The sequence below is a fragment of the Photinus pyralis genome, unplaced genomic scaffold (genome assembly GCF_008802855.1).
Source record: "Photinus pyralis isolate 1611_PpyrPB1 unplaced genomic scaffold, Ppyr1.3 Ppyr1.4_LG3b, whole genome shotgun sequence".
Taxonomy (NCBI): domain Eukaryota; kingdom Metazoa; phylum Arthropoda; class Insecta; order Coleoptera; family Lampyridae; genus Photinus; species Photinus pyralis.
The window spans coordinates 6,509,242-6,536,457 of record NW_022170510.1 but is presented as its reverse complement, the minus strand read 5'-3'; the positions used below and the strand labels follow the sequence as shown (position 1 = coordinate 6,536,457).

General features: G+C 34.7%; 1 protein-coding gene across 1 annotated transcript in view; it reads right to left on the bottom strand.

The window, feature by feature from the left end:
• LOC116166832 (microtubule-associated protein futsch) overlaps window positions 1-27,216 on the bottom strand; it is a 155,816-nt gene that overhangs the window by 10,440 nt on the left and 118,160 nt on the right. Inside the window, exons 2-4 of the mRNA XM_031481988.1 lie at window positions 926-1,024; window positions 620-792; window positions 8-571 (exon numbers count right to left, since the gene is read on the bottom strand). Coding sequence (XP_031337848.1) covers window positions 8-571; window positions 620-792; window positions 926-1,024 — 836 coding nt within the window. The remainder of the gene's footprint in view (window positions 1-7; window positions 572-619; window positions 793-925; window positions 1,025-27,216) is intronic.

Sequence of the window (27,216 nt, the reverse complement as noted above, 5' to 3'; positions counted from 1 at the left end):
TACTCACCTGAATATTACAAAAGAAGTGTCCAATATGCGGGTAGACGGTATTATGACGCTTTCTCCTAAGTACGGAACTAATACCATTCACATTACTATTATTCAGTCTAGTTAACAGTACCGCATCTAATCGATCCAGATGCCTTACAAAATCCCAAAAACACGCTTTCCTACCAAATCCACCATCGACTAGCATATTAAAACCATTTATACCAAAAAGAGCCGCGTCGCCTTGTCCGCCGGGAAACACATACAACGTAGGATGGGAAAATCGTATATTTCCAACAACGTCTGAACTTTCCAGCAGCATTTCGATATCCGTCGGGATGAGAAACGGAGAAATATAATTTAGAAAGTTTACGATTGCTGGACTACCTGACGTAAGCACGTCATCGGGATTTACTCTAACTTTGCAATTTTTCGTAAAGGACTCTTTCGGTAAACGACCCCAATCTCCCTCTGGCGAACAATGAACGTCCAAGGATATAGTATTGTCATACGCACGGAGGACACGTTGCACCTCTATCTCCTGAAAAGCTTCCGAGAAATCCGTTAGCGACAACGTTCCGTCCTAAAAGCACAAAGATGAGTCGGACATAAAGCACAAGTGCCAGCCTACTTGTAAAATCCACGATCCATTTCCTGCGAAAGTGTAACCCGCGTGAATGATGTGTCGATGTCGCGTAAAACTGCTTAATAAATTTTTCATGCATTGGGACAATGTACTAATTGCCGGATGAATTAAAACTTCGGTAACTAAGTTTTCGGACGCAAATTGTATTAGACGCTCCCCTGAAACAAAGTATTTAAGTGTAATTAAGCTCCTGTGATCCACCAAATTATTCAATAGTCGGCGATTTTAGAAGTAAAGCCGAATTCATGGCATAGTGCCCAGAAATCTAATATTCATCGGAGAGTTTCTTACCATATCTAGCATCTTCACCTTCAGGTGCTTGTTCACTTATAATTGCTAGTTCCTTTTCTAGGTCCACGTGGCAGCTGCTGGAATCCCATGACAGTAAACCTGCAAATCAAAATAAATTCTCATTAGATTTGGAAAAGGCCGGCTGTAAAAAACATAAGACAAAATTCTCATGGGAAAATGTTATGAAGTTTGTTTATCTACTTCTAGTTTTGTTCTTTAACTTCGCAAGTTCGACAAAGAAAATACAAAACTACCGTACTTCGAGTTTCTAAGTGTTGTGTAAATACTTTTTTAAGTGTTGTCACACTACCAGCAAAGAATAACGTTACACTAACTGTCTTTTTATGCAAATCGTGAGAGGAAAACACCATGACCCACATTGCATATTTAAGTGCAACTTTAGAGCTTTTCACGTTTAAGATTCAAGTCAGGTTACGAGAGCACTCATTACGTAAACCTAGTCGCTTATTCAAATTTTGTGAAAATCATTCAGTGTAGCATAATATTGGAAATCGGAAGGGTAGATTAGAACTCCTGTTTCCAAAGTCTCATTATAACCAAATGCCGCCTGATATATAATACCTTAGATGAAGCCATATAGTTTTACGTGAGTGGTGAACCATTACCTAATCAACACCTTAGATTGAAATTTTTGAAAAGGTAATTCAAATGAAGTATTGTACCTAAAATAATACAGGCCATGTGTGCTCAAACGGGCATCTAGCGGGAAAGTTGTGGGGTAGTTTTGATTTCTTTGATTCTATATGTTTTTTTTGGGTGCTGAATCCGAATCTGAGGTTTGCCAACAAAATTTCATGACGCAACATTGAAAAAAATACAAAAGAAGTTGAAAAAGATATTTTTTTGGCAGTTTTGTGGTTACAACTATTCGAAAATAACCTTTCTATTTAAAATGAAAGTACATAAAATTTCCTACAGACCCCACTATTTAGTTTTTTCCTGGATGAACCGTTCGGGCTCGAGTGCCAGTTGAAAATTGGCGTATTTCGGCTGTATCCGCAAATACTCATCTTTTATTATTGTTTTATTATTATTCTGTGCCAATATAAATCCGTACTTTTCATTGTCTACCGGTCTCCTCAAAAGATTTTATAACAGTTCCGTCTGGTATAAAACTCTCCCACTCCTTCACAGATGAGCCAAGGCCCATTACGTCACAGTGTACCTACGCAAAGAGTACGTTACTCTTTGACCTACGTTTGCAGTCTCGAGACCCTTCTCCCATACACATACATACACACCCTCACAAAGTTACACAGATGGACGGACGGACAGTCCAAAATCATGAACTCGCTTTTTGTCGCTGGTTAACATGTAAACAAAAAAGAAATAAATCGGGTTCAGTTGATAGCAGAGAAATTTAAGCTGGGGTAACTGCGTTACCCCACTCCGAGGAGTAGGTACGTGATTCTTCAGAACACTGGAGCAAGAGGGATAATGCCGTTGAATAGGAAATCAATTTACCCCTTTTGCCATTTGAATTTTTTTAATTAATAATGACCACAGCGCCACTTTCCCAAATTCAACAATAATTATCCAAACATGCTACGGTAGGGTTTTGTGATTTCCGAGGTGATTTCTTTATCTGGTTCGGAAGAGAGTGGGAATAATTTTAGATAGCACAATATAAGTATTATAAATAATATAATAATATGATATACTGTTGTTCGTTAGAAATTAACTTTTCATACCATTCTGGACTACAATAAACACCTTGAACGTTATGAAAATGAGAAAAAACCACCCTTACATAAAAAATTCATATAATAGTAGGTAAATGCAAGGAATTCACTTATTGACAACGCTTAATATTAATTTAGGGTTTTAGTGCGAAAAAACTATGTTTTGTGGAGACAGCCGAAATACGCCAATTTTCAACTGGCGCTTGAGCCCGAACGGTTTATCGAGGAAAAAAAACTAAATAGTGGAATCTGTAGGAAATTTTATGTACTTTAATTTTGAATAGGAAGGTTATTTTCGAAAAGGTGATAGTTTTCAAGTTGTAAGCACAAAACTGCCAAAAAAATATCTTTTTCAACTTCTTTTGTATTTTTTTCAATGTTGCGTCATGAAATTTTGTTGCCAAACCTCAGATTCGGATTCAGCACCCAAAAAAACATATAGGATCAAAGAAATCAAAACTACCCCACAACTTTCCTGGTAAAAATACAATTTAACTGGATTAAAACTACACTACTAAAAGTTTCATAAAATAATCCAAATTCGATGCTCGAGTCTTGATATTCAATTAAAAACATAAATACTTATGAAAAGTCAACTTGAATAACCATTTTTAGTATGGAAAACTTTCATAGTGCTAATTTTCCTATGCGTAACAGTGGAATAACCTTTTAATTAGAACATTTCATTAATGAGAGGGTTGAAGTACTACCCGAGTAGGTGGGTGTATTATTTTATGTAATAAAGCAACTACACAAATCAACCTTAAACGAATATCGTCCTTACTCCAAAAACAACCCTAAATCAATTTGCTTCTGTACAAGAAAATACAAATTTGAGTTCACGGGCGATTAACTTTTTCTTAAAAATAACTGCTAGCAGTAAAATGAAAGTCTCTACGAATTATTGTGTAATTTAAATACATTAAATAGATACTTACATTTAAATAAAAAATGAAATGTTACATTTGTAAGCATAGTTTCGGAGTTGCTTTCGTTTGTACAGTTTAGTAAAAATGCATAATTTGAAAATAGATACGCAATCATAAATTTGTGTTTTCCGAATGTGTGTTTTGGCATTGAAAGGGAATTTAATTTATTCATAACGCAAATTTGTTTTTTTATTTAACCGCAAGGAAGCTAAAAGGAAAGTAGCAATGTTAGAAATGTCATTTTCTTTTATATGTAAATAGTGTAAATTAATATTTGTACGTCTTTACGTGTATATTCGGGATGAGTTAATGAAGCGGATCACTGTAATTAAAATAAAGGCGAGAAGAACCAGTTAAATACGTCTGTAGTAACCGAATGTTGAATGACAAGAAGCTTATGATTGCGCGGAGTTAGTATTCATTGTTTATTGGGTCAGATTTTACACCTATAAATATGAGTGAAAATAGTGGGAAGCAGCATTTGTTAAGCGATGTTACACAGTACCGAACCGCTAATCATTTTCGCAAAGCGCGTTGTACATTCGTCTAGTTAAATTGCCCGCTAAGCGGATTTCGAGGAAAGAAATTAAGATTAACCATGGAGAAGAACTAATTATTGTAACGCCTGTTACAACTGCAAATCCATAAATGAGATAAATATCGAAATTATTCTAAATTGTGACAGTATTTTTTTGTTAAAATTTTATATTTAATGATATAATTGATTTGTTACTTACCCACCGTAGAGCGCAGGGTAATATGAAATTTATCATTTTTATTACAAATGATGCCCCCAGAACACACTATAAACAGAAGAAGTAAACTTGAACAAACATTCTTTGCAGAAAACAGCATTTCATAGTATATTTCGTTATACACGACACCATATTGAGACACGCAGTTTAACTCTGTTTGATCTCCAAAAATCCTTTCCATAACACCAAGGCATTCTGATTATTGTTGCCTTTTTTAATTCCTGCATCAAAACTTTCCAATTTTCATCAACTATATGATGTCTCCCTTTACATTCGTCCTTTCCACATTTGTCTTCACTACAGCTCTCTACATTGTGACCAGCATCAAAATATAGATAGCAAAGGCGTTTTCTAACTCTGCTACCATTCCAAGTGACTTCAGGTAGTAACATTTTTTAAATCCGCCGCTACCTTTTCAACGGTACCTAGACGGTCTTTTTCATGTTTATGGTTAGTGAATTTTCGATTTTCTTCATTAAACTTACTTTCCCTATTAAATCGTTTTTCTCTCCACTTGTTTCCGAAATCCTCAAATCATCACAAAAGAACCCACCCACGTATAAGTAGGTGTTTGATATGTAGGTAGGTAGAATGTAAAACGCAATAATGATATGTTCTTGTATACAAAGATAAACAACAATCCATAAGTAAAAGCGCAGTGCTAGCAAAACTCTCTTTGCACCTACCTAAATGCCCTCCCATAAAATACCCTCTGGATGAAATTAGTCCAATCTTCTAAATAAGCTTTTTGTGGTAAACTCTAGTGCAAGGTAAGTATCTAAATGACAGCAACGCAAAGTATTCAGATGTATTTATGTGCTGCTTAACTCACTATAAGATAATTTTACAAGCGGACCTCTAATTAGTGAGCTTTAGGAATTACATGTTACCTAACATTTATATAAAAGCCAGTCTGCTGATCCGCCTTGCCTCGTTGAAAATTACAATCCTTTCTATTTGTCAAACGATGGCGGATTAACGGCTTTAACATAAAAATGCCATCTAAAATAGCGACCTCTATAAATATTACTGTGAATGCCAGCCTCACAAAGGCACCTTAGATTAAATTTCCAACAAATGTAAGTGAAATGCATGAATATTTTTCACAAAAGTAATTCCGGGTGTCCACCCAAGTCCAAATAAATTTCTGTAGATATCGGTAAGGGCTGGGATAATAGGTTAAAGCACTAAACGTGGAAAAACATTTACAAAAATAACCGAAGGAATCACCCAAACGTTTCCGTTCTTTTTTATTATTATGTGGCCGGTTAAATATCTTTGTGCAAAGAAAAACAAAAACAAAATTATTGTAGAATGTGGCCTGTAGAATCCATAATTTTAAACAGTTCCAAGATCGGGATACTAGATCAAAAGTTACAGCCCTTTGAATTTTTTGTCGAAATTGGTTTTTTGCCCATAACTTTCGATTGAGACGTCTAATCGAAAAAGTACGAAACGTTTTGGATTCTACGCACCAAAATTAATAAGAAAACGTTTTTTCCCGAGAAATTTTGGTGGAGTCGATTTTTGGTAAAAAAGGAAGGTTGTACACTGCCTTTTTTTTGCCCCGAAAAAAAAATTGTATCAGATCGACCGGAAAAAAATATTTTCTTATAGAATGTGGCCTGAAGAATCCATAATTTCAAACAGTTCCAAGATCGGGGTACTAGATCAAAAGTTACAGCCCTTTGAATTTTTTGGCAAAATTGGTTTTTTGCCCATAACTTTTGATTGAGACGTCTAATCGAAAAAGTACGAATAGTTTTGGATTCGCACCCAAATTAATAAGAAAAAGTTTTTTCCCGAGAAATTTTGGTGCAGTCGATTTTTGGTAAAAAAGGAAGGCCTTTTTTTGAGGCCCGAAAAAAAAATTGTCTCAGATCGACAGGGAAAAAACATTTTCTTATAGAATGTGGCCTGTAGAATCCATAATTTCAAACAGTTCCAAGATTGGGCTACAAGATCAAAAGTTATAGCCCTTTGAATTTTCTTACGAAATTGGGTTCTAGTTCATAACCTTTGATCGAGGTTATTATATACTTGACTGTTTCGTTAAGTTAGCAGTAAATCTTTAACTTTCACGAATTCCATTACATTAATGGACGCCAAATCCAAAAAGCGGATTAACAGTAGACCAAAAGGTTTATATACAAGTAAATTAGATTCGGTACTTTTAATCTTCCATAGCACTTCCTGGCTCGAACTACAGTTTTAATAGAGGACACGTCTATAGTAGAAAATAGTCAGAAATTGCATTGCAACACAAACGGATGGGCAGAAAGTCTAAATGACGAAAATGTAATTAGTTACTCCCTCATGAACGAGCTCTGGGTCGCTTGTTAATAAATGTCAAATAGGAAAATAAAACAAAGATAATAACGTCATGTACTTGTATTATATATTATACGATATCCATAACACATTTGCATTTAGATTAATGTTTTACTCGAGGCTGCAATAAGTAGGTACCTAGTATGTACACTCTCCATATTCTCTTAATTAGACGACTGTTTGATCAAGTTGTTTGCAGTTCAAGAAGCTCAAGATAAGGAGGTAACAGGAAAATGTGGTGAATAAATTTCTATATAGCTACCTAAATTAAACTACCTACTCAGACTTTCCTCCATTAATTATTTTTTAAAGAGAAGGGCTCACTCAAATGAAAAATACTAGGTTTAGGTAAAGATCCTTTGAACTCGCATTATAACCAAACCTTTTTATGACACAATTAGAAACACAACGAACCTGCGACATTCAATATTCTATGTACTTATACGGCTCAGTTTGCTCAGCTACGGATCCCCGTACCTCATAAAAGAAGGTACCTGCTTCACTCTATCTTATTACATTTTCAAGTGTGCCGTCGCGTCGTATTTAATGACATACAAGCAATAAAGCTCTAGTTTCTGATCTTTCGGTGTCGGGTTGTCATAATACCTTCATTCATCAATTACGTCAAATTAAACAGCAAATTTACAGAAAATGTTTCATATGCTCGTAGAGAGAGGATCAAGTTTGACGTCAGAGTTTAACAACTCAGAATAGTGTATGTGAGATGGGAATTTCCTTTAGATACAGTTTCGAACATTCTGCCGGCTACTCCGAATTAGGTTTTTCTGCAGTTTTCCTAAATCGTGAGACAAATACCGGAGTAATAGTATAGAACAGAGAAGACCTTCTGCAGAGGCACCTCTAAAAAGCATTATGAGAGTCATTCTGTAATTGGGGAAATCCTGTTGAGGGTCCAGAATAAGAGAGGGACAATAAATAAATAAATAAATAAATCACCATATGATACATTTGCTGCAACCCGTTTGGACAGAGAAGTACCATTTTCCCTAACATTCGAAGGTATTGAAATTGTATTGAGTGACCATACATTATTTTTGACAATCTGACTGAGGGAGTTAGTTTCTGCAGTTTTCGTTTTAAATGTTTTACCCAAAAACGTCCTGAAACCTTCATTATGATGCGTACTTTCTGTTAGGAAATTTTAGTTTCCATGACAGAGGCAGAGCAGACTACGTTTCCTGCCGCTTGTCACTTTACGAGCCGCACCTGTTACTTTACCGGCCGCATCGTCACTTTACCGGCCGCATTTGTGACATTTCCCAATGTCTATAATGACTCCAGTCATCACTGACAAAAGGTCAATATAAAGATTGAAATTTTATATCAAAATATTAAAATACTCGAAAATTAAAGTACTCGGCCCCAGAGGGGCCTTGCACACTGATAATTATGTTATGAATTGTGTAATAATAATAATGATAATAATAATATTTCCTGGCCAGTAATGTGTCATTTTCCTAACTTTTATGTAAATGACTATTAATGTATCCTCAATAGATTTGTCATCGGAAAGGGGATATTTCCGTAGGAGAACTAAAATCTATGGAATGGATATGTTTATTGCAAAATCATGGATTGGAGTGTGTTCCTAAGCTAGTGATTACTGAGCAAACAAATCACAGTGGTAAACGAGGAAGTACGGTTTCACCAGATATGAAGGAAGAGGAATTTGAAGAAAGACGACATTTATTTTTTCCACATTATACTTCAACCTGCACACTTACTCCACCGTTTCCGCAATGAAAAGATACTTACCTAAAAAAATTCTTTTGGTTGCTCTTAGAATAGTCACTAACATCGAGTTTCAGGTCATCGCCAGAAGTAAATGTTTGTCCTCGTAGGCGTTTTTCGAGCTTAGGGAAAAGAAAGTAGTCGCAGGGTGCTAAATCTGAACAATAGGGTCGATGTGTTAATTTCTGGACACCGCACTCATTTCTAACTTTTTGAGTCTCACCGTATCGGCAAAATGAGGTATTTTCTCTCAAATGGTAGCTTTAAGCAGAGTTGGACTGGGTCACAGGGTCACTGGTTCAATTGGACTAACTGGGTTAAACTGGGTCACTGGTCACTTCGTACTCTCTTCAGTTGCTCAGATTATCACAGTGACCCAGTTTGACCCAATTTCACCCAGTGACCCAGTTCGACCCAGTGACCAAGTAGCCAGTAGCCTAGTTTGATCCAATAACCCAGTTTGACTAAATGACCTCGGTTCAAGTGTACAGATTATGAAATAAATGAGACTGTTTAAAGTTGCCATATCTGCGACACTGACGCCAAAAACTTTCCATAGGCTTACCATTTGCTATCAAGGTTACCTACAAGAAAAGATATAGCGCGCCTACGCCCTCAAGATTCCTAATGTTTCAATGTCCATATAAATACATCATTGTGTAGTTTGTGAGGAGCAGGAGAAAAACTATCTCTATTGTCTATGTATACACTGTGTTTGACATCAGACAAGAACTAATTATTTCTTATTGTTTCCATTGGACTGAATTTGACTCCTAGGTAATAAATTGTACCAGACTTAACATTTAAATTGGGTCGCCGGATTAAATTGGGTCAATGGTTTAAACTGGTTCAGTAGACTAACGGTATGCTTGACCCAGTCCCACTCTGGTTGTAATTGTAGTGCCTTTTTCATGTACTCTATCAACAAAATTCCTACACAATTCCAGAAAACCGCTGCCGGCAGTCTGAACATTGCGTCTCCCCTTTTCCTAGAGGTAGGAATTCGTTATGCATCCACTGCATTAATTTTTGTTTCGTTGGAAGGTCCTAGCGAAAACACCCATGTTTCATTGCCAATGATAATTTTTGAAATATCGATATCTAGATACATAAACAATTTTGCCTGATGACAAGTTTGGCGGCGGACATTTTGTTCCTCTTCAAATTAAAATTTTTAAAATTGTTGCATTTCCCTCGCAAATAACTTTCATTCTTCGATCTGTCAACACCATCTTATCAATTATCTTTATCGTCTTCTTGCAAAAGAGGCTCAATTCCAATGTTTTGTTTTGACCAGAACTCTCATCATATACGGCAATCATTAGTTCGTGGATAATTTGTGGGCCTATACACTCCGTAAGTCTAATATTTTCCAATTTGGGTGGTAGCAAACCATAAATATTGAATGCATTTATTGACTATCCATCAGTTCTTTCTGTATTTATTGTAAATATGTAAATATTTCTTATAAATGGAAATATCCATTCGTCCATATTTCAGAGAAGTCACCGTGAAATAATTACTGTGTAGCTCATAAGCCTTGTAATTAAATTTTCGGGCGTAACCACTGCAAATGTACAAGGAAACGCTCCAATATTATTTTGTCAATAAAATATGGCGAGGTACCTATGTTTTATTAAAATATCGCGATCGATAAGTCATTAAGGTTCGTAAGCTTCAGTTTGCAACCTCGAAACCGCCTCCCTCACAAAAATAAATCATTTAAAAATTGAAATATAAGACCTCCTATGCGAAGGTGAAAACGGAAGATGGATAATCTCCTTTAGGTACATTCATTTTTTGTGATGTATTACGCTACCCGTTGCTTATAAGGTATAAACTAAGCTGCTGAATGAACGTTTCGTTACTGCTCGAAACTTCATAACCATCAACTACAAAATTGCTACCATATAACATAAATGTTGCAAAAGTAACACATCTCAATATAGGTACGTCTTGCGGTTCTCGTTTTAGGCATAAATCGGATTATGAGGGAGGATATTATATTTAAATCATGAGAACACATTTAAATAGGTAATGTAAAACACAATTCACAAACTCCGATCTACAAATTTGATAAGAATCCACCTGCCAAATTTCATCGAGTCGGTCCATGCGTTTTCGAGATATCGTGCTAACCGACAGACGGACGGACACCGCAAAATTATGAAAACCAAGTAATTGATTTATGATATTCAGCATTTTGACGTTTATGGTTTTCTGAAATTTAACGTATCCTGAAGCTACGATGAACGAGATCCAGCCCACGCGATGCTTCACGTGTCACTGAATAGAAGGGGCACAAATGGTTAAGGATCGGTTGCATAGTTTCTGCTTGGCTGTATTTCTTGCCTAAGATTATGAAGATATCGTATATGAAGAACTTACCTAAAAAGTAATAACGAATTTTCGGAGACACTTTCCTGAAGAAAAGTTACGCCATTATTGTTTTTGGGAAACCGGTACGGTACTGCATACTTTTTTAACGTATAATTACCACGTATACAGGGTATAGAAACGGTTTACGCACTATAGGAATTTCAATGCTAATTTCTTTATGTCGAAATATTTTCTCCCCTAATTAATTTAGAGCAAAGTTAGGTTTCTTTCTTACCGCTGAATATGTTAAACCTTTTGTCATAGATTTTTAATTTTTTTAAGTTTGACGGGAATTTTTTTTAACGAACTTTAAATCAGCGGATCAAACAGCAAATGGTAAGGCAACTTTTACCTTCAGTAATAAGAAACTTCTGTATGCAATCCCGCTCGATCTCGAATACAATATACAGTTTTTTATGTCGACATAATTGCGGAAGTAACATTTTGTTCTTGAAAAAAATTACGATATTTCCTACGTTTAACTTTCTACTAGGAGCCAAAGAGTATGAAAAGCTTATATACTTGAGGCAGTAAAGAAAACAGAAGCGGATCTAATTTAATCAGAGTGGGAGGAATATTAGAAAAATTACTGTTACCGACCAACCAAACATTCAATAATATTACCACTACATGGACACTTCGTCAAATTACTCATCAAAGCACCACATGAATAAATTTAGGGTTGAACTTCTTTTGGGTGATTGCCACGAGAGTGCCGCCTCACGTAGGCTTAATTTATGACAATCTGGATAAAGGAATGAACTACCACCGCACAAACCGTAATGAAGAAAGACTAAATTTATAGTAGTTCGGGTAAAGGGTACTAACGGACACATGTTACTTCTCGAAAATCTCTCTTTATTTTTGTAATGTACCCATTTTATACAATTTGTTTTTAATTAAATTTACGGCGCTTCTAAATAAGCAACAAAGCAAATATGGCGGACCGTTTTGACGATGTTATTGCTGGTTTTTTCATTTCAAACAGTTTATGTACCACGAAGTATGTTAATTTCAATTAGCCATAATTAATCTTGGTGTACCTACCTACGTAAATAATTACAACAAGTACGGTCGTACGGACTTTTAAGGTACTCATACAACTCTACTTAAAGTGGATAATTAATAATGGGGCACCGATATCTGGATCAATACATCTATAGCTCAGTCATACGACCATACTATAGGGAGATGATTTATAACAGGATTATAGCAGCTATCACGGTGAATCTCTAGGTAAGCACCAGATTACGGAATCGTTGTGCTCTTGCTTGTAAGGACAGTTACAGAGAAGTGGGAGTAATGATGGGGAAAAACTGCTAACGAATATATTCTTATATTTCGAAAATAAGTATAACAGAATAACGGAAATTGATGAAGCGCATTTCACAGAAACTACATAACGAAATATTTTTCGTACGCCGAATAGATTCAAGCAAATTTAAATTGTTTCCGAAGACAAAAAGGAACGATAAGATTGTAGATCGTTTTCTTTGATGTAGGCCTCTGCGAGACGACGTCAATTTCAACAGATTATCTGCCGGTATCTGATGCGGCAAGTAACTTTATGATCTCGTATCCACCACTAAAGCCTTCCGAAGAAACCAAAAGCATGAACGGTTTTCGTCACTAGTAATGCACACACAGAATTTCTCAATAAATTTTGGATTAGGTTTATGTTACTACGATAGTGGCGCTTTTTAAAATGCCGTAAGGGTTTTTTTATGAACATTTAACATTTTATTTTGTAGTGCTGAACGTTTTTGGCAATTACAGGTGTTCACAACTGACCAAGTAATAAGAAACAAATTCGAATGAGTTAATATGTTAATTCCCATCAGGTACAATAAAATTTCGACGCAATCCCTGTAGTACTTCATCGGTTGAACATACTTTTACACCATATTTTGCGTTGGAATGGAATAATTTCGGGGTGAGTTTATCGCGAGGCCGAAAGGGAATTAGCTTTTTTTTTTCAGTTTTAATTTAAAATCCTTTAATATAATGTTAAGCAAATATAAAGGGAATTTCTTGCAATTAGTTGCTTAACGTTTCCATTATATAACTGATGTCGAAAAGTAAACCGTTTAGAAACTTAAATCCGTTTTGGAAAAATCCACTTTATGCGGTAAAATTGGAAAAATTTCCATCCAGCATGTAGTCGTGATGGTTGACCTTTTATCTTAATTTCATCCCTACAGTAGTTGAGATTAGACTGTTGCAAGGTGGCGAGTTATTGGAAAAGTACGCTACTAATAAAAATCTATTTATAGATAGTCTCTTACAAAGTTAGAGTTAAAGACCAAATCGAAGGAAATTATATTACTTTTATACTGCGCACTAGACCAGTACGTGCAAATATACGGGACTACGGGAGAGCCATTGAAATTTTGTATACTAGAGATCAATAATTTCCACAGCATGTTGTCATGTCAGTGTTTTAAATGAAGTGTTTTGAACTAATAATGTGATTACTAAGAACAAAGTATGCTATCAGATTTGTGCACACAGCACACGTCTATCCAATGGATCATTCTAAATGTAAAACTTTATTAGTCGATAGCTTCTCCCTTTTCGCGTGGACTTAATCTACCAGTAGGAAAGCGCCCGACCTCATTCTCAGTATTTTGAATTAAGGCATTTATGCTCTACTAAAGTATTTTCCAGTGGACACATTTGGCGTTGCTAGGATGTAAATATTTAAAAGGTGTTGGAAGTACGGGGGTTCATTTATATGTCATTCGTGGTCCTCCAGCTTCTTCTCCTTAAAAAATTTTAACATAGAGAGGTAGGTATTTGAGGCATGCTGAAAACTTGTCCAATACTTCTCCAATAATACCCAAACACATAATTGCTATAAAAATTTGTCGTCCGCATACATATGACAGAGTTGGCAAGATGGATATTGGTTTAAGATCGTGATATCCCTCTGCGCTGGATTTTTTTAGCAATAGGAACGACCTGTGCGTATTTCCCGAGGTATTTCCAAACTCTTGGAAAAGTATTCGTTCAAAACAGAATTTTATTATATGTACAATGTACGGTGAAATTGTCGGTATGACGGTATACAGTACAGCAATAAAGTAATATAGATATTATCAATAGCCTGGTCAAATTACACAAAATATCCGTAAAATGCAGCAAAAAGTAAAAACCTTTTGGAAATTCAAATTTAGGTAGTTAAAAGGATTGTGCTCAATATGAGAAAATCTTTACCAATTTAGGTAAGCAATTTTCCGGTGGAACTTTGGTCGAAAATGTTGTTATTTGTTTTTTCACTCTAATTGTTTAAATAATGAAAATACAGAAAAATGTTCAAATCAAATCTACAAAATTTGTCTGAAAAGTTTCCTGATATCTTCATTAGTTTTTGAAATATACCAAATTTTCCTAAGAGCATTTTTAAACACCATCAATTTTCAAGTTTTTAATTTTAAGATAGTAAATAAACAATGACACGTAGAAACGTAGAGTTTTCATTTATTAATCATATCGAAATCAATCAGTATCATTCGTCTTCCGAGCTCAAATATAACTCAATATCATTTTCATCTTCACTGAAGTTATCCTCAAAATGTGAACCTTTAGTATCTTGATTATCACCATTTATAGTTGTTTGATCGTCGAAATCATCTTCGTCAATATCTACGTTGTTTTTTTTTAAATTAGTACAATTTCCCGTTTGACAGTGACCACATGCAGGTGAACAAGCTAGCCCAGCTTTTCTACAGCCGCAAGCCTTTTTACAACCATGTTTTGCAGTTGCAAAAGATCATATTTAAAATTTCAAGGGGGGCAGCGTCTTGCTTCATTTTTGTAAGCATTAAAATATCTTGTTTTTACCAACCCCAGGATTCAAGAGAAATTTTAGAAGATAACCATTGTTGAATCTGGCAATACACTCTAAAAAATACTAAAAAATGTTGTCTTGCAGCGTCCGATGTAGGTGGAAGAATGGCCAAATTCACTGCTTTTTTTTTAACAATAGATTTTGTGAACATTATGTATCTAAGTTCATTTAGACTTTGAACTTTTGTTGGAGCTTTATATATATGTAAAAGGCATTTAACACCATTTTCAAAAATGAGATTTTTGTCGGCATTTTCTCGATTTTCATTGAAATATATTAACTTTGTCAGTTTTTTCAGTACATCACAACCTTCAAATTATTAACTTTTAAATCAAGCCTTTAATAAATTTGGCTCACGGGACGTTCGCGCGCACCCACGAATCGACTTCCGCTGAAATCAATTATATCTCGTACATTTTCAATTTACAGAAAAACTTTTCAGACAAATTTTGTAGATAAATGCATCAGCTACACATTTTAATTGAAACTTTTTTCCGTATATTTAATATTTAAACAATTGGTGTGAAAAAACAGAAACAAAATTTTTCACTCGACAATTTTCCGGAAAATTGCATACTTATCTTCGTAGTAGTATATTTCATTAGGAGTCCGGAAAGCAGGCTTTTTCCGTGCGCGCGTGGCAAATTCCCGCCGAACACGGGAAGTCATGCAAGCACGGAAAAAGCATTTCTGGACGTGTAATGAACTATATTTTTTATTATACTTCTTTTAAATCGATAACATAAAAAACAACAAACCCGCTAACATTTTTATTTTGTGACAGATATAGAAAATGCGTTTTCATGGTTACTCTCAAATCATTTCAAAGGCGATTTGTTTAATTAGTTTATTTCAGATAAGGTTGACGAAACGTCAAAAAATGTCACAAATTCTCAAAGAAGTTTATCTAAATATTCAAACATCTACGAATTAAAACTCAAAATACTTACATATGAAACATTACAACGCATATAGATTTTCTGAAAATTAGTTTACTTCCCTGTAAATTTGTATTTTAAAGCAATATTTTGGGTATTTATATTCAGCGCACGGAAAGAATCAAAGGGACCGGGAAAAGTTTTTCCGTACGCTAGCCTGGAAAAGGCCAGATACCATTATTTCTAATAGAGGTGTAAATAAGGTGATTTCAATGAAGTATAATAAAAAGAATTTTTCATATTAAGCACAATCCTTTTGAATACTCAAATTTGAAATTTCAAGAGGTTTTTATTTTTTGTGAAGCTATATGTGTACCTTGACCACGCTACAACCCCAGCTGCGAACTTCTTTTTCACTGGTAAGTTTAATTCGAAAGAGTTGAGGAAAATCAACTTTCCTATTACTACTATAGAAATTAATAAGTGTTTCTTTATTAGTGTATCAGCATTATAATTTGGGACAGCAGAAAATAATCGTTAATTTCATCTACATTATTGATATGACATGGTATGTTACGTAGTTTTACTTCTGTTGTATATATTTAAACGTCCTCACTCTTTCCATATTGCCCTAGTTCCACCCGATTCAATCCTCTGTTTTAGATACGCTCTTTTTTCATTTAGAATGGTTGAATTTATGTAGTTCTTAATACTTTGTAGTATTCCCAATGGTTTGGCAAACGTGTCTATTTAAATCGCTTCAGAGCTTTGTTTCTCAAATCTATCATCCATTTAATATTATAAGTGATTCACGGCTTATTCAATCTCGTAAACCTGGCAGGGCATCATCCACGGTAAATTTACTGAATAAGTACTAGAATCAGTAGCAGAAAACGAATTAAAGACACACGCCAGAGATTTTAACCATGCTTATGTTGCTGACAAGAATTAAATCAATTAGTGTAATGAGATGTAACTAATATTGGTAATTCTAGTTGGCTGTTTTACTATTTCAACCCTACAGAATCTAGCATACCTACTAATAAAGTTCGCCCCACACGAATTTAAATCCAACAGATTTATATTGAAATCGCCTACACAGACTCTGTACAAGCCGGGATTACTAGAAAGAAGTTCATCAAAATCTAATATTCTGTAGCATTTAACATTATAGCAATTACTGTAAAACAGGTAAACTCCACCACCACCATAAGCACAACAGCAGAACCGGCCCAGATAAAGTCTCGAATAGAGAAATGGTTTTAGTGTATGTTACAGTAACGTTTACTAAACCGTTTGTTTTGTTCCTGGTTTTGTTTTAATGTAGAGATTAGAGGCCCCATCCCTATAACTTTGTGTTTGGGGGCCACGCAAGCTGTAAATCCGCCCCTGATTATAGATTTTGTAGATAGGTATTATTAAAAGGGTTCACGTAGCATGGCGTAATAGAAATAATACGCAGACTGAAGAGATAATGGCCATATGATCTCCGAAATCCTCAAAATTAGTGAAAATACCGTATAATCACTCTCCGCCATAAATCGGTACCTACTTTAAGACCTTCAACGCCGGTTGACTCTCTCCTCGAGGTATATCATACATCTGATTTACTTATTAACGAGCGACCCAGCTCGTTCATGATTTTGGACTTTCTGTTCGTCCGTCCGTCTGTGTACATGATAACTCGCGAACGGGTTCGAATTTTCCAATTTTGTCTTCAGTAATAGGTCAAGGAACTAACTGATTAAATTTTGGTCATTTGAACTTCTCCATTTTTTATTTGAGGTATGGTTTTTGTATGTTGGTGATGATCAAAATGTTGACTGATTTGTAATATGATCACTATCAACTACAAAAATTTACCTTTCCTGTCAAATTTGTACACGTGCGATACCTACCTATATATGTAGCAGTAAACTACACGTTTTATTTCAAATATAAAGTCATCTCAGGACTAATATTACTTATGAATGTAGCTATCTAACCTAAAACACTTAAAAACTGAAAACATTTCATAAAGAAAGTGAAAAATCGAAGTAGCACTCGTAAAACTATGCCACAAAAGCAAGAAATCAGAGTTGACTAAATGTGTAAAACCAAAGAACAAAGTATATCAAATATAACAATATATAGTACTAAAAGAAAAGAGACTACTAAACCATTTTTGAAAACAATGACTGTTTTCGTTATTTTTATAGTCTCTAACATAATAAGAAAAATATTAACCCTAGTCTGTAAGTTCCTTTTGTTGACTTATCACGTGTTTCTAGCATTCCCTGCCGACACAATTTTCTATTCTCTAACTTCTTATACATGAAAAATATTTCAGTTGAAGAATGGCCAGTTTCATACTACCTGAACAAAAAATAGCCGCTACATTTTGGTTCGTTTGAGTTATACTTACCGAAAGAAAAGCGTGTGAGTAGTTTCTATTGAATTACCTGCAACAAAATATATGTATTAGCATTACATTTTAAAATATGTCACTCGGTGCAAACCAGTAATAAAGTCGTATACAACCGTATAGAAGTTGGTCAAGAGGTTACTTTGGTATACCTAATCAAAATTCGCTTTTTCAAAGATATTCTTTCTTTATAATTGCGGTTCGCTGTACGCTATACTGCACCACGGGGTGTATTTCCCTTCAACTGCCTTGTTCCACGAGCGGTTTACATGAAATGAATTTTATTGTCACACTTGCTACCTTCATTGCTTCTCCGACAGAAGATGATACTTGAGAATCTGAATGTAGCAGATCATAGGTACCTACTGATATCACTATGTCAGTGACACATTGAATTATAAAATTGATTTGACACGCGGCACAAGTTGTGTCACGATGTTTGGGTATATGAATAAATTTAGAGAAATTTGAACTGAAAGCTGCTAACAGAAATGGCGTCAGCATCCTGCCCAATTTGCTATAGAAAGATTACTTTGAGACAGTCAAAAATTATTTGTGAGGTGTGTAATGGTGTATTTCACGAAAAATGCACCGAGTTAAACCGTTCCCACGTAACTAAAGAAAATGAGAACTGGATTTGTCAACCTTGCACTGAGAAACGAACCATCAGGATATCTGCCGAAAGCAAAGAACAGCTAAGTATATCAGGAATTATAAGTATCATTAATGAAATGCGAAATGAGCAAATGCAAGTGCAAAGACGAACTAACGAGTCGTTAAGGCACGTTAGTCGCCAAGTGGACGATTTAAAAAGCGTTATGATGGGACAAACGGAAAGTATGCGTCAGATGATTGGAAAAATTGCATCGCATCCAGCAGAAGGTGTGCCAGTTGAAGCTGAAAGGTCCTACAAAACAGCTCCTCGTCTAGTCTCAGGAGAAAGAAGTGAAGATCGTAGTGAAGTAGCTTCATCTTCAAACTTGGCAATTAAAAAAGACGACATAGATGTAAACCCTCGCCTAATGAAAAATACCTCCGCATAATTTTACCACTATCTAAATTCCAGAAATAAATTTATACCATTTTATTTGTTCTTAATAATAATGATTTATTTGCCATTTATTCTTCAATGTAGAATTGTGTTCATCAGTTGATCAAACAAGAGCAAGATGGTCAAAGAGAACAATTCGCTCTTACAAGGCTATGCGGATATTGCTGGTGGTGATGGGTGATGCATAGAGATTTCAAAAGTCAGAGGTAGAGGTAGAGACTATAAACAAATAAAGGATAATTTATTCGATATATACTGGACCACATGAACAGGGAATGCGATACACGCCTTTGAAAGATGGGGTTTTTTCGAAAAAAAATTCAAAGGGCTGTAACTTTTGATCTAGTGGCCCAATCTCCAAACTGTTGGCAGTTATTGATTCTTCAGGTCAAAATCTATAAGAAAATGTTTTTCCCGGTCGATTTCTGACAATTCATTTTTCCGACCCAAAGACATTTAGGTACACTGAAAATCGTCTGCGTCAAAAATGTTCGGAAAAACACTTTTTCCTATTAATTTATTTCGTAGATTCCAAAACGTTTCGTATTTTGCTGATTGGACCTCTGAATCAAAGGCAAAAAAAATTTCGAAAAAAAATTCAAAGAGCTGTAACTTTTGATCTAATGGCCCAATCTTCAAACTTTTGGCACTTATGGATTCTACATAAGATTATCAGAATTTTCTCGTCTCCTCTGTTATCGTGAGTGGAATGAATTCTGGAAATAGAAACTATGCTTTGGATTGTCTGCAACTTTTATTGATTGAAATTAAAAATAACGAACTTCGCCAAATGGAGTAATGGCAGAAACAAAGTTCAACCCTAATTGGGAAAACAATTACGTTTCTCACTGTTTGAATTAATTATTGTAAAATGTTGAATAGATATAAATAATGGACTTCACCTACAGGGTTGAAGCGAGCTAAAAGACTTTTGTCTATATAACGGAAGCACGGAATATAAATGTAAACGTTGTAGACATTGAAAAGCGTTAACGAGATTGAGAAGTAGAATAAATTTTCACGTCAACTATTGCCTTTGTGCTTTAAATTTAATGCCTTTAAATTGTTCGTTTCATACGCAGATTAAAATGGCCTCTGGGCTATGTATGAGAAATCCATTAATTTGAAGTGTATATCATTCGATTAGAACAGCAATTTAGTTTAAAATTGAACTTCACTGTAGCTATCGCTTTATTCGCTCCAGTGGTTCCCTACTGATTGCATTTCTTATATGAATAAATAACTTTGAGCCGTATTGACTTGAACTAAATTGCGAGGAAATGTATCCATCTGAGGCTGGTACTAAATTAATTTAAAGATTCAATAAATTGAATCTCCCAACTTTATCAGCTAAAAGTGTTGCTAGACTTTGTTTCAAAAATCATAATTCCTCCCCGAATCGACTGTCTTATGTAGCATAGAAGATACGACGATGGTCAAATTACGCCATTAAACTGCTTTAAAACCGCAAATTCCTATTCCGAAGATACGCCAAAAAAACCGAAATTTGCCGTTTTCGTTTTTTCTGATGTTATGTGAACAGATACAACAAAATAAAAACCACCTTCTCATTGCGCTCTTGAGCACGATATAAAATGACGTTCAGAACATATGACAATGCTGTTTCTATTGATACGACCGCTATAGCATAACCTAAGCTTGCTATTTTTGACGTCTAAATTAAATTCAGATTTATCAGAGGCGTTACAATGATTTATATGACTTCTGCCATAAAATAAAGTTTTGTATTACACACGACGCGACGATAAAGGGAATCTAACTATCCCGTGAAAGATAATTAGCATATTTCACTCAATGTTTATAATATCCCTTTATCTTCTTATATCTTATAGTTCGCGCAATCAGGCTGTTACGTAATAAATAATATTTCAACTCTTATAAATCAATTCATTTCAAGGCTGATATAAATTTATTGTTAATTAGTTGTAATAAAAAATCACGTAATTAAATTTAAGTTGCAATAACTACCATTTTAACGAAATGGAACGATTGAAGAAATGGTGGGCTAAATGGATTAGTGTAGATGGTAGTTACGTAGAGAAAAATTTGTGGTATCCTATAACCCAATATTTTTCCTTTGGGAAAATGTAATAAGAAACTCCCTACAGCTGTACGAATGCCTAAATCAATGTCGGTTGTCGATTTTCTCATAAAATGCATTCGCGTTTGAAATGAAAAAATAAACTAGGTAGTTTAATACATCCGCATCATTTTCCTTGCAAGATACTTTTTCCCGGCATCTTCCAACTTTTTAAGTTCTAGAAAATCGGAAATTATTTTTCTAAGTAATATGTGAGCAAAGTTTCATCGATAATAAACGTACAATTGTGTAAGTTTCAGATTTTATTTTTCAAATCAAACCCAAGCTTCATCGATTTCCACTTGAGGAGAAATCCTTTCTGTTTTTAAAGTTGTACAACGACGTATAATTAAACTTGATGCAGACATTTTACAAGAATGAAACGGACGACGACAAGTTAGCTGCGGAAATGGGCCATCGATTTGGAATTTAACAAAAAATTTCATTAAATCAAAATCAAGTACAAGGGGAAGTAATTTTGACAGATATTATGAAAGGAATTAACTTTCACAAATTGCTTTTGTAAAAAGGGGGCTCTTTAGCATCGATCTTGCCGGTTCACGGCGCACATCCACTAGCATTATATTACCGCTAAACGAAAATCTACACCAGGGAGCCGGTAATTAATACCCACGTAATCCACATGCTTGTGGCTTCTGACAAAAGCGTCGCACGGGCATGGAAAGGAAGTGAAGGAAACATCTGAAGAATCCGCTCGGTCTAGACGTAAAACGGTAGAATTAGAGTGCTTTGTGCAATTAACGGTGAATTTATGAATCATTCTCCAGTTTTGCACAATTTATAAAAACAGAACACTAACCTCGTTTTGGCGAACAGGAAATATAAAACATCTTGCGGGGCCAGAAATTACATTTTAACATAAACTATTCATTCGCAGTGCTCCATTTATGAAGGTATTCTATTATTTTGGGTTCAGCTCAATTATGCAGGTTATCTCGCAATGTGCGGCTAACATCATTTTCGGGGTGCAATTTTTTCACGACGGTATCATTTATGAATTGCCGCGCGAAAGGAGACGTGCGGGTCAGTCAAACATCCCTTTATTGGAACGCTTATTAAAAATAAACGAGAACCTTTCGGTATTTCTTTATTAGTTCTGCTAATTGAATACCTAAAAAATAGCGCACGAAAAACCCACTGTGGAGGGATTAATTGTATTGGGAATAATAATTTAATTTGTAACGTTTGCATTTGGATGCAACGCTAATTATTCAGTAGGCACTGAAATCAGGGCAACACAGTTACTATTGGTAGTGAGTGATTATATTAATTAGAATTATTACATTCCAGTCCAATGAATATTATATATACCCAGGCGGGCAAGTGTAAAACTATTTTAATTAATTTACAAGTGTTCCACATCAAAAATCACTAATTATTGAGTGGCCATAATAATGTGTTATTTATTTCGAAATATCTTTTTAAATAACTTCAGTAAAAAATAGAAACGATTTTGCAAAATTTCGTTTTTTCCGGATATCTCCGAAAGTAGTCGGAATGTTTTCAGTTTCAAAACTGCAACTTTGCCAAATTCAAACAACCTACCTACCTCTTACAGTTCCCGAGATCCCCATAGTGGTCCTCGAATTTTAAACTTGACATTCTCTTTCAAGATTTTAGCTTGCAATTACATTTCATGAACAAATTTCATATTTTGTTTTACGATTGAAGCCGAAAGCTACGAAAACTGTCAGTCGTTAATTAAACGCAATTCGAAAATGTGTTTTGTGCATCTCTTAGCTTTCAATCCATCGCGGTTTCGGTTTGAAAATACATTTTGTCTCTGTTTTAAATTACTAAGCGGCACAGCGAAGCGGTGGAAGCTTTATGGGGGAATCGGTGATGTCTGCCTGTCCGTCTGTCTGTAAATAGGATAACTGCCAAACGCTTGTTCCGATTTGGTTCAAACTTTGCACACTTGCACTTTGCACAGGCTTCAAGAATAAGTAGAGTTTTATTTGCAAATTGCAACTTAAGCTTTTAATTAAAATAAAATTTTAAAACCTTTGAACTTCATGTTAAAATGTAGAACTACCACGATTTTAAAATTTAGTTTGAAGTCTAGTTACAGAATCGCGATTTGATATATTTTGTGCACTCTTAAATTTCTATTGAAATTTTAAGCTTCATTATTGAAACTTCCTTCACAATCGCGGAATATTTAATACACTCAAACTTCTAAATTTTTAACTTTTGGCTTTCAACTTCAGCTTCGATATTTGACATTCCAGATTTTAGCTTCAAATTCAGTCTTAATTTTAAGACTGTGAATTTCAATTGAAATTTTCTTTTATAATCGCGCCTTGAAATACTTTTTGTGCACCTACCCTCCTCCCAAATTTTTAAACTTTTGGCTTTCAATTAAAAAAGAAATTTGCAAAGTAAACTCAAATAAAAATATCTTTTTTGAATCTTTCCACTCTCAAAATTTGCGAACGTATTTCTAACAGTAGGTAGGTATACTTCCTGATGAGTACAAAAGAAAATATGTTCTGGCATAAATCTTCTGTTAAATATGACTACGCATGCGCACACCTCATGTTTAAAATATGCGATATGCTTGTCTTTACCACAAGCACCTGAAGTTAAAATTTCAAAAAATAGCTTTATAAATGAGAAATTTGACGTTGCGCAGTTCGTTTTTTGGTTGGAGTGCCGGAGCTATAAGCTACCGAATGCAAAATGCCTCCCAACATGGCTTGAAAATGCGTTATAAAGTATAATTATACTATTAAAAAATAGTCCTCTTAGGGTGGTGTCTAACGACGAGCTGAGTCGATTATTGTATGGGAAACAAATGGATCCTTGAAAAGTTATATGGGTTATTAATGAGCCTGTTTTCGCAAAAATATTTTAAATTTTATTCCACTTCTTTTCGTACCGGAATTTGGCCCGCACTTTGTCATTTTGAAAGCGATGTTGTAGTTTTTTACTTTCATATTCGTAAATTTAAATGAACGGTTTCTGAATAATTATGCGAGCTTTTTGTAAACTTTTGGAAAATATACTTCCGCAAATAGTACTTAAAAGCAGTTTTGAGAGACTTATTTTGCACAATTATTGAATAGTTTACAAGCGTTTAATTTGTGTGTAAAATTCAAAACGTAATAATCACAACGATCGGAAATAGCGCTGTACACCTTCTACAAATTTGATTAATTCGGCCTTTAGAATGTAACCCAATTACATAAATTTCTCCACTTTGCGTTAATGTTCGCGCACTTTAGTGTTACCCCAAATTCGAATGAATGTAAAATAATGAACGCATGCACGGTAAACCTCTTTTTAGAATAACAAATTGGCTCAGTTTTATTTTTCTTTCCATAAATTTAAATCTGGAAAGGGCTTTCTTTCCTTGCAACCAAATTCGCCCGCATCGTACGTTACATAAAAACTTTTTTATTCGTCTATGCTTTTATATAAAACGCTGGATTAAAATTTGAATCTAATAAAACCACGTAATCTGCAAAATTTTGGCAATGTCACGCACCTTAAAACCGCAAAACAACCACCTCGCAGAAACACAACCTCATTTACATTTAAAATGTACCCTTTGTATTTAAATAAGTGGCACGCATAAAATATTTATTTTCAAAAAGGGCTGACACGAGTTTGTTTTATTAAGAAAACCCAAAATATCCCCAGATAATATCAGAAAACCATCTGATATTTACATTCCGGTCAGGGGTGTCTGAATTCACGTACTTATAAGGATTTGCATTGAACAGTTTCCGTTACTTGCTATATTTGTCAGTGGAGAAATTCACCGATATTGCTATGCAAAGAGAGTTTTTAAACGATGCCAAGTGCACGATCGTGACAGTGGGATATAAATACTCCTATGGCAAGCGTCTTTGAACTTTACAAGCGTTTTGGAACATAAATAAACCGCAAGTGTCGTACGCCAACAAACCTTTTTTCCGGTTCGAAATAATTATGAAATTTTTTTAGGTAGGTATATCGCGAATGACTCTTCAACAATAAATTAATGATGCACGTGAGATTGTTGTAACCTTGGATGTAAAATTAACTTGAACTCAACCCAAGAAATGTTATGTTAGGTTGACACCCCTAACGTAGTATCTAGAAATATCGATGTATTTATATCTGTGGAGAAGAGTCGGTATGTTCAGACATGCATTCTGCTGTACATATTTTCGGTGGAAGAGATACGTTATAGATAAAATGGATTTCAAAACGCGTTTAATTTACCTTGTATTGCAAAAGAAACTACCACTACACATGCCGTTTATATTATAGCTTACGAAGAATATGGAAGTTGATATTGTCAATTGTTATGCCGATAACAGTTTACGACACATATAATAGATAGAGCCAGGACAATATTCAAATTAATTAATATCACAACCAGATATTTATTTGTTTTAAACTTGGTTTTAAGAAGTTATTTTGGTTGCCCTTCAGAAGTATTTTGTCTTTTAAAAGTAGACATAGGGAAAAATAATACATGTAAATCTCTATATGTATACTTTTTAATAAATATCACTGTGCTAATACAGAGAGAAACACGTTTTTTTGGTTTGAACGCAACGCCTTTAAGATTTGCGTACCCATCTGTCATAATTTTTGACATATGTCAAATTTGGAGGTTTGGAGATGCAAGGTTCCATTCAAAAATTCATATCTCTTAAACCGGTCAAGATATGTGAGTGATCTTTTTACAGTCGAATCCTAAAAGTCTAAGGAATTTTTTGAGTGACCGCTGAAAGTATCTATGGTTGATGCGATTTTGCAAAGTTAACAATCAAAAAATTGTTTTTGAAATTGCAGATACTATTTTTGAATCCAAAAATTAATGTAGATTTGAATTTTAAGGCCACTTTTATAAACATTTCTGTATACCCATTTCCGCTAGTTTTTGAGTTATTGGTATTTTTTTAAAAAAAATTTCTTATTTTTTCATTAGGCATGGTAGGCTTCGGAAGCAATTGTTTCATTTGAAATGTCATTCGAAGCAACCGTCAGTGTTATCTTAGTGTTCAAATTAATTCCTCCAATTTTCCCTACAGGGGAAACATTTTTTAATAAATGAGCTTAGTTCAATTACATTTCTCCTACAACTTTAAAAATGAAGCTCTTTTGAATCAAGTAGATAATGGCATAATCTAAAAAGAAACGTGTTAACAAAGAAGAATACTCCCATTCCCGTGAAGAGGCTTAGATAATTAATTTAAACAATTTTAGCGTGATGACTCTTGAGTTTTCCAGTTCGAATAAACATTTTTCGCAAAGATCGACCTGTCATTTGAACGACAAAATTAATCTTAACGCCAATGGTACCGGGGAAATAAAGACCCAACTTTCCGCAAGGCATTAAAAGTTTACTTGTTACAGAGCTAACTGCATGTTTTCTATCCTAGAATCGATTCAATCTTTCAAAAAATAACTAGATCACCCTGGGATCCAATTCCGTTCGATCAAAGCACCTGCTTTAAGAGTCAGTGGCAACTGAAATTATATTACAAAATCGGAAAGGGCACGCCCGAAAAACCCAGATAGCTCCCATGTGCTGTGGTTGGTGAGAAAAGAATTGAAGAAGAACTATGGGATATTTGGAGATGTAGCACCAAATGAAACAGTTTGTAAAGTTTGTAAAAAGGGCAGTCTTGGATGTGGCTGTTAAAAAGCTGGCATCATCAATTTTGTCTTTTGAATACAATAGACCCAAACAAACATTGAAAAAGGCTAAACAAACGTAAATAAACAAACGAATTGCTTCCACAAACAGCCAAATTTAAAGCCCCCCCCCCTCCTCTTTCTATCAATGATTTTAATCCTATTTCAATTTGTCGTTTGTCGCTAGACGTCCAACTTCTTTCATTTTTTCTAGTGAATTCTCTGCACATCTCTTTCTGCGACCCTGCATTATTGCCGTTATTAAACGTTAAATTTTCCTTAATTTATCTTCTGGAACATTTGCATCAACTGTATACAAAGCAAATTTAATTATCTTCTATTAAATTCCTTCACGTGTAATGAACTGTTTACCCTTACTTCGTTTAAATTCATCAAATTCTCTTCTTAGCTCTGTACCAGTGATGTAATAAATAAGATCAACTTGTTCAAATATTTGAGTTTTTCTTATACAGTATTTGATTGACGTTTAAATTGAAAAC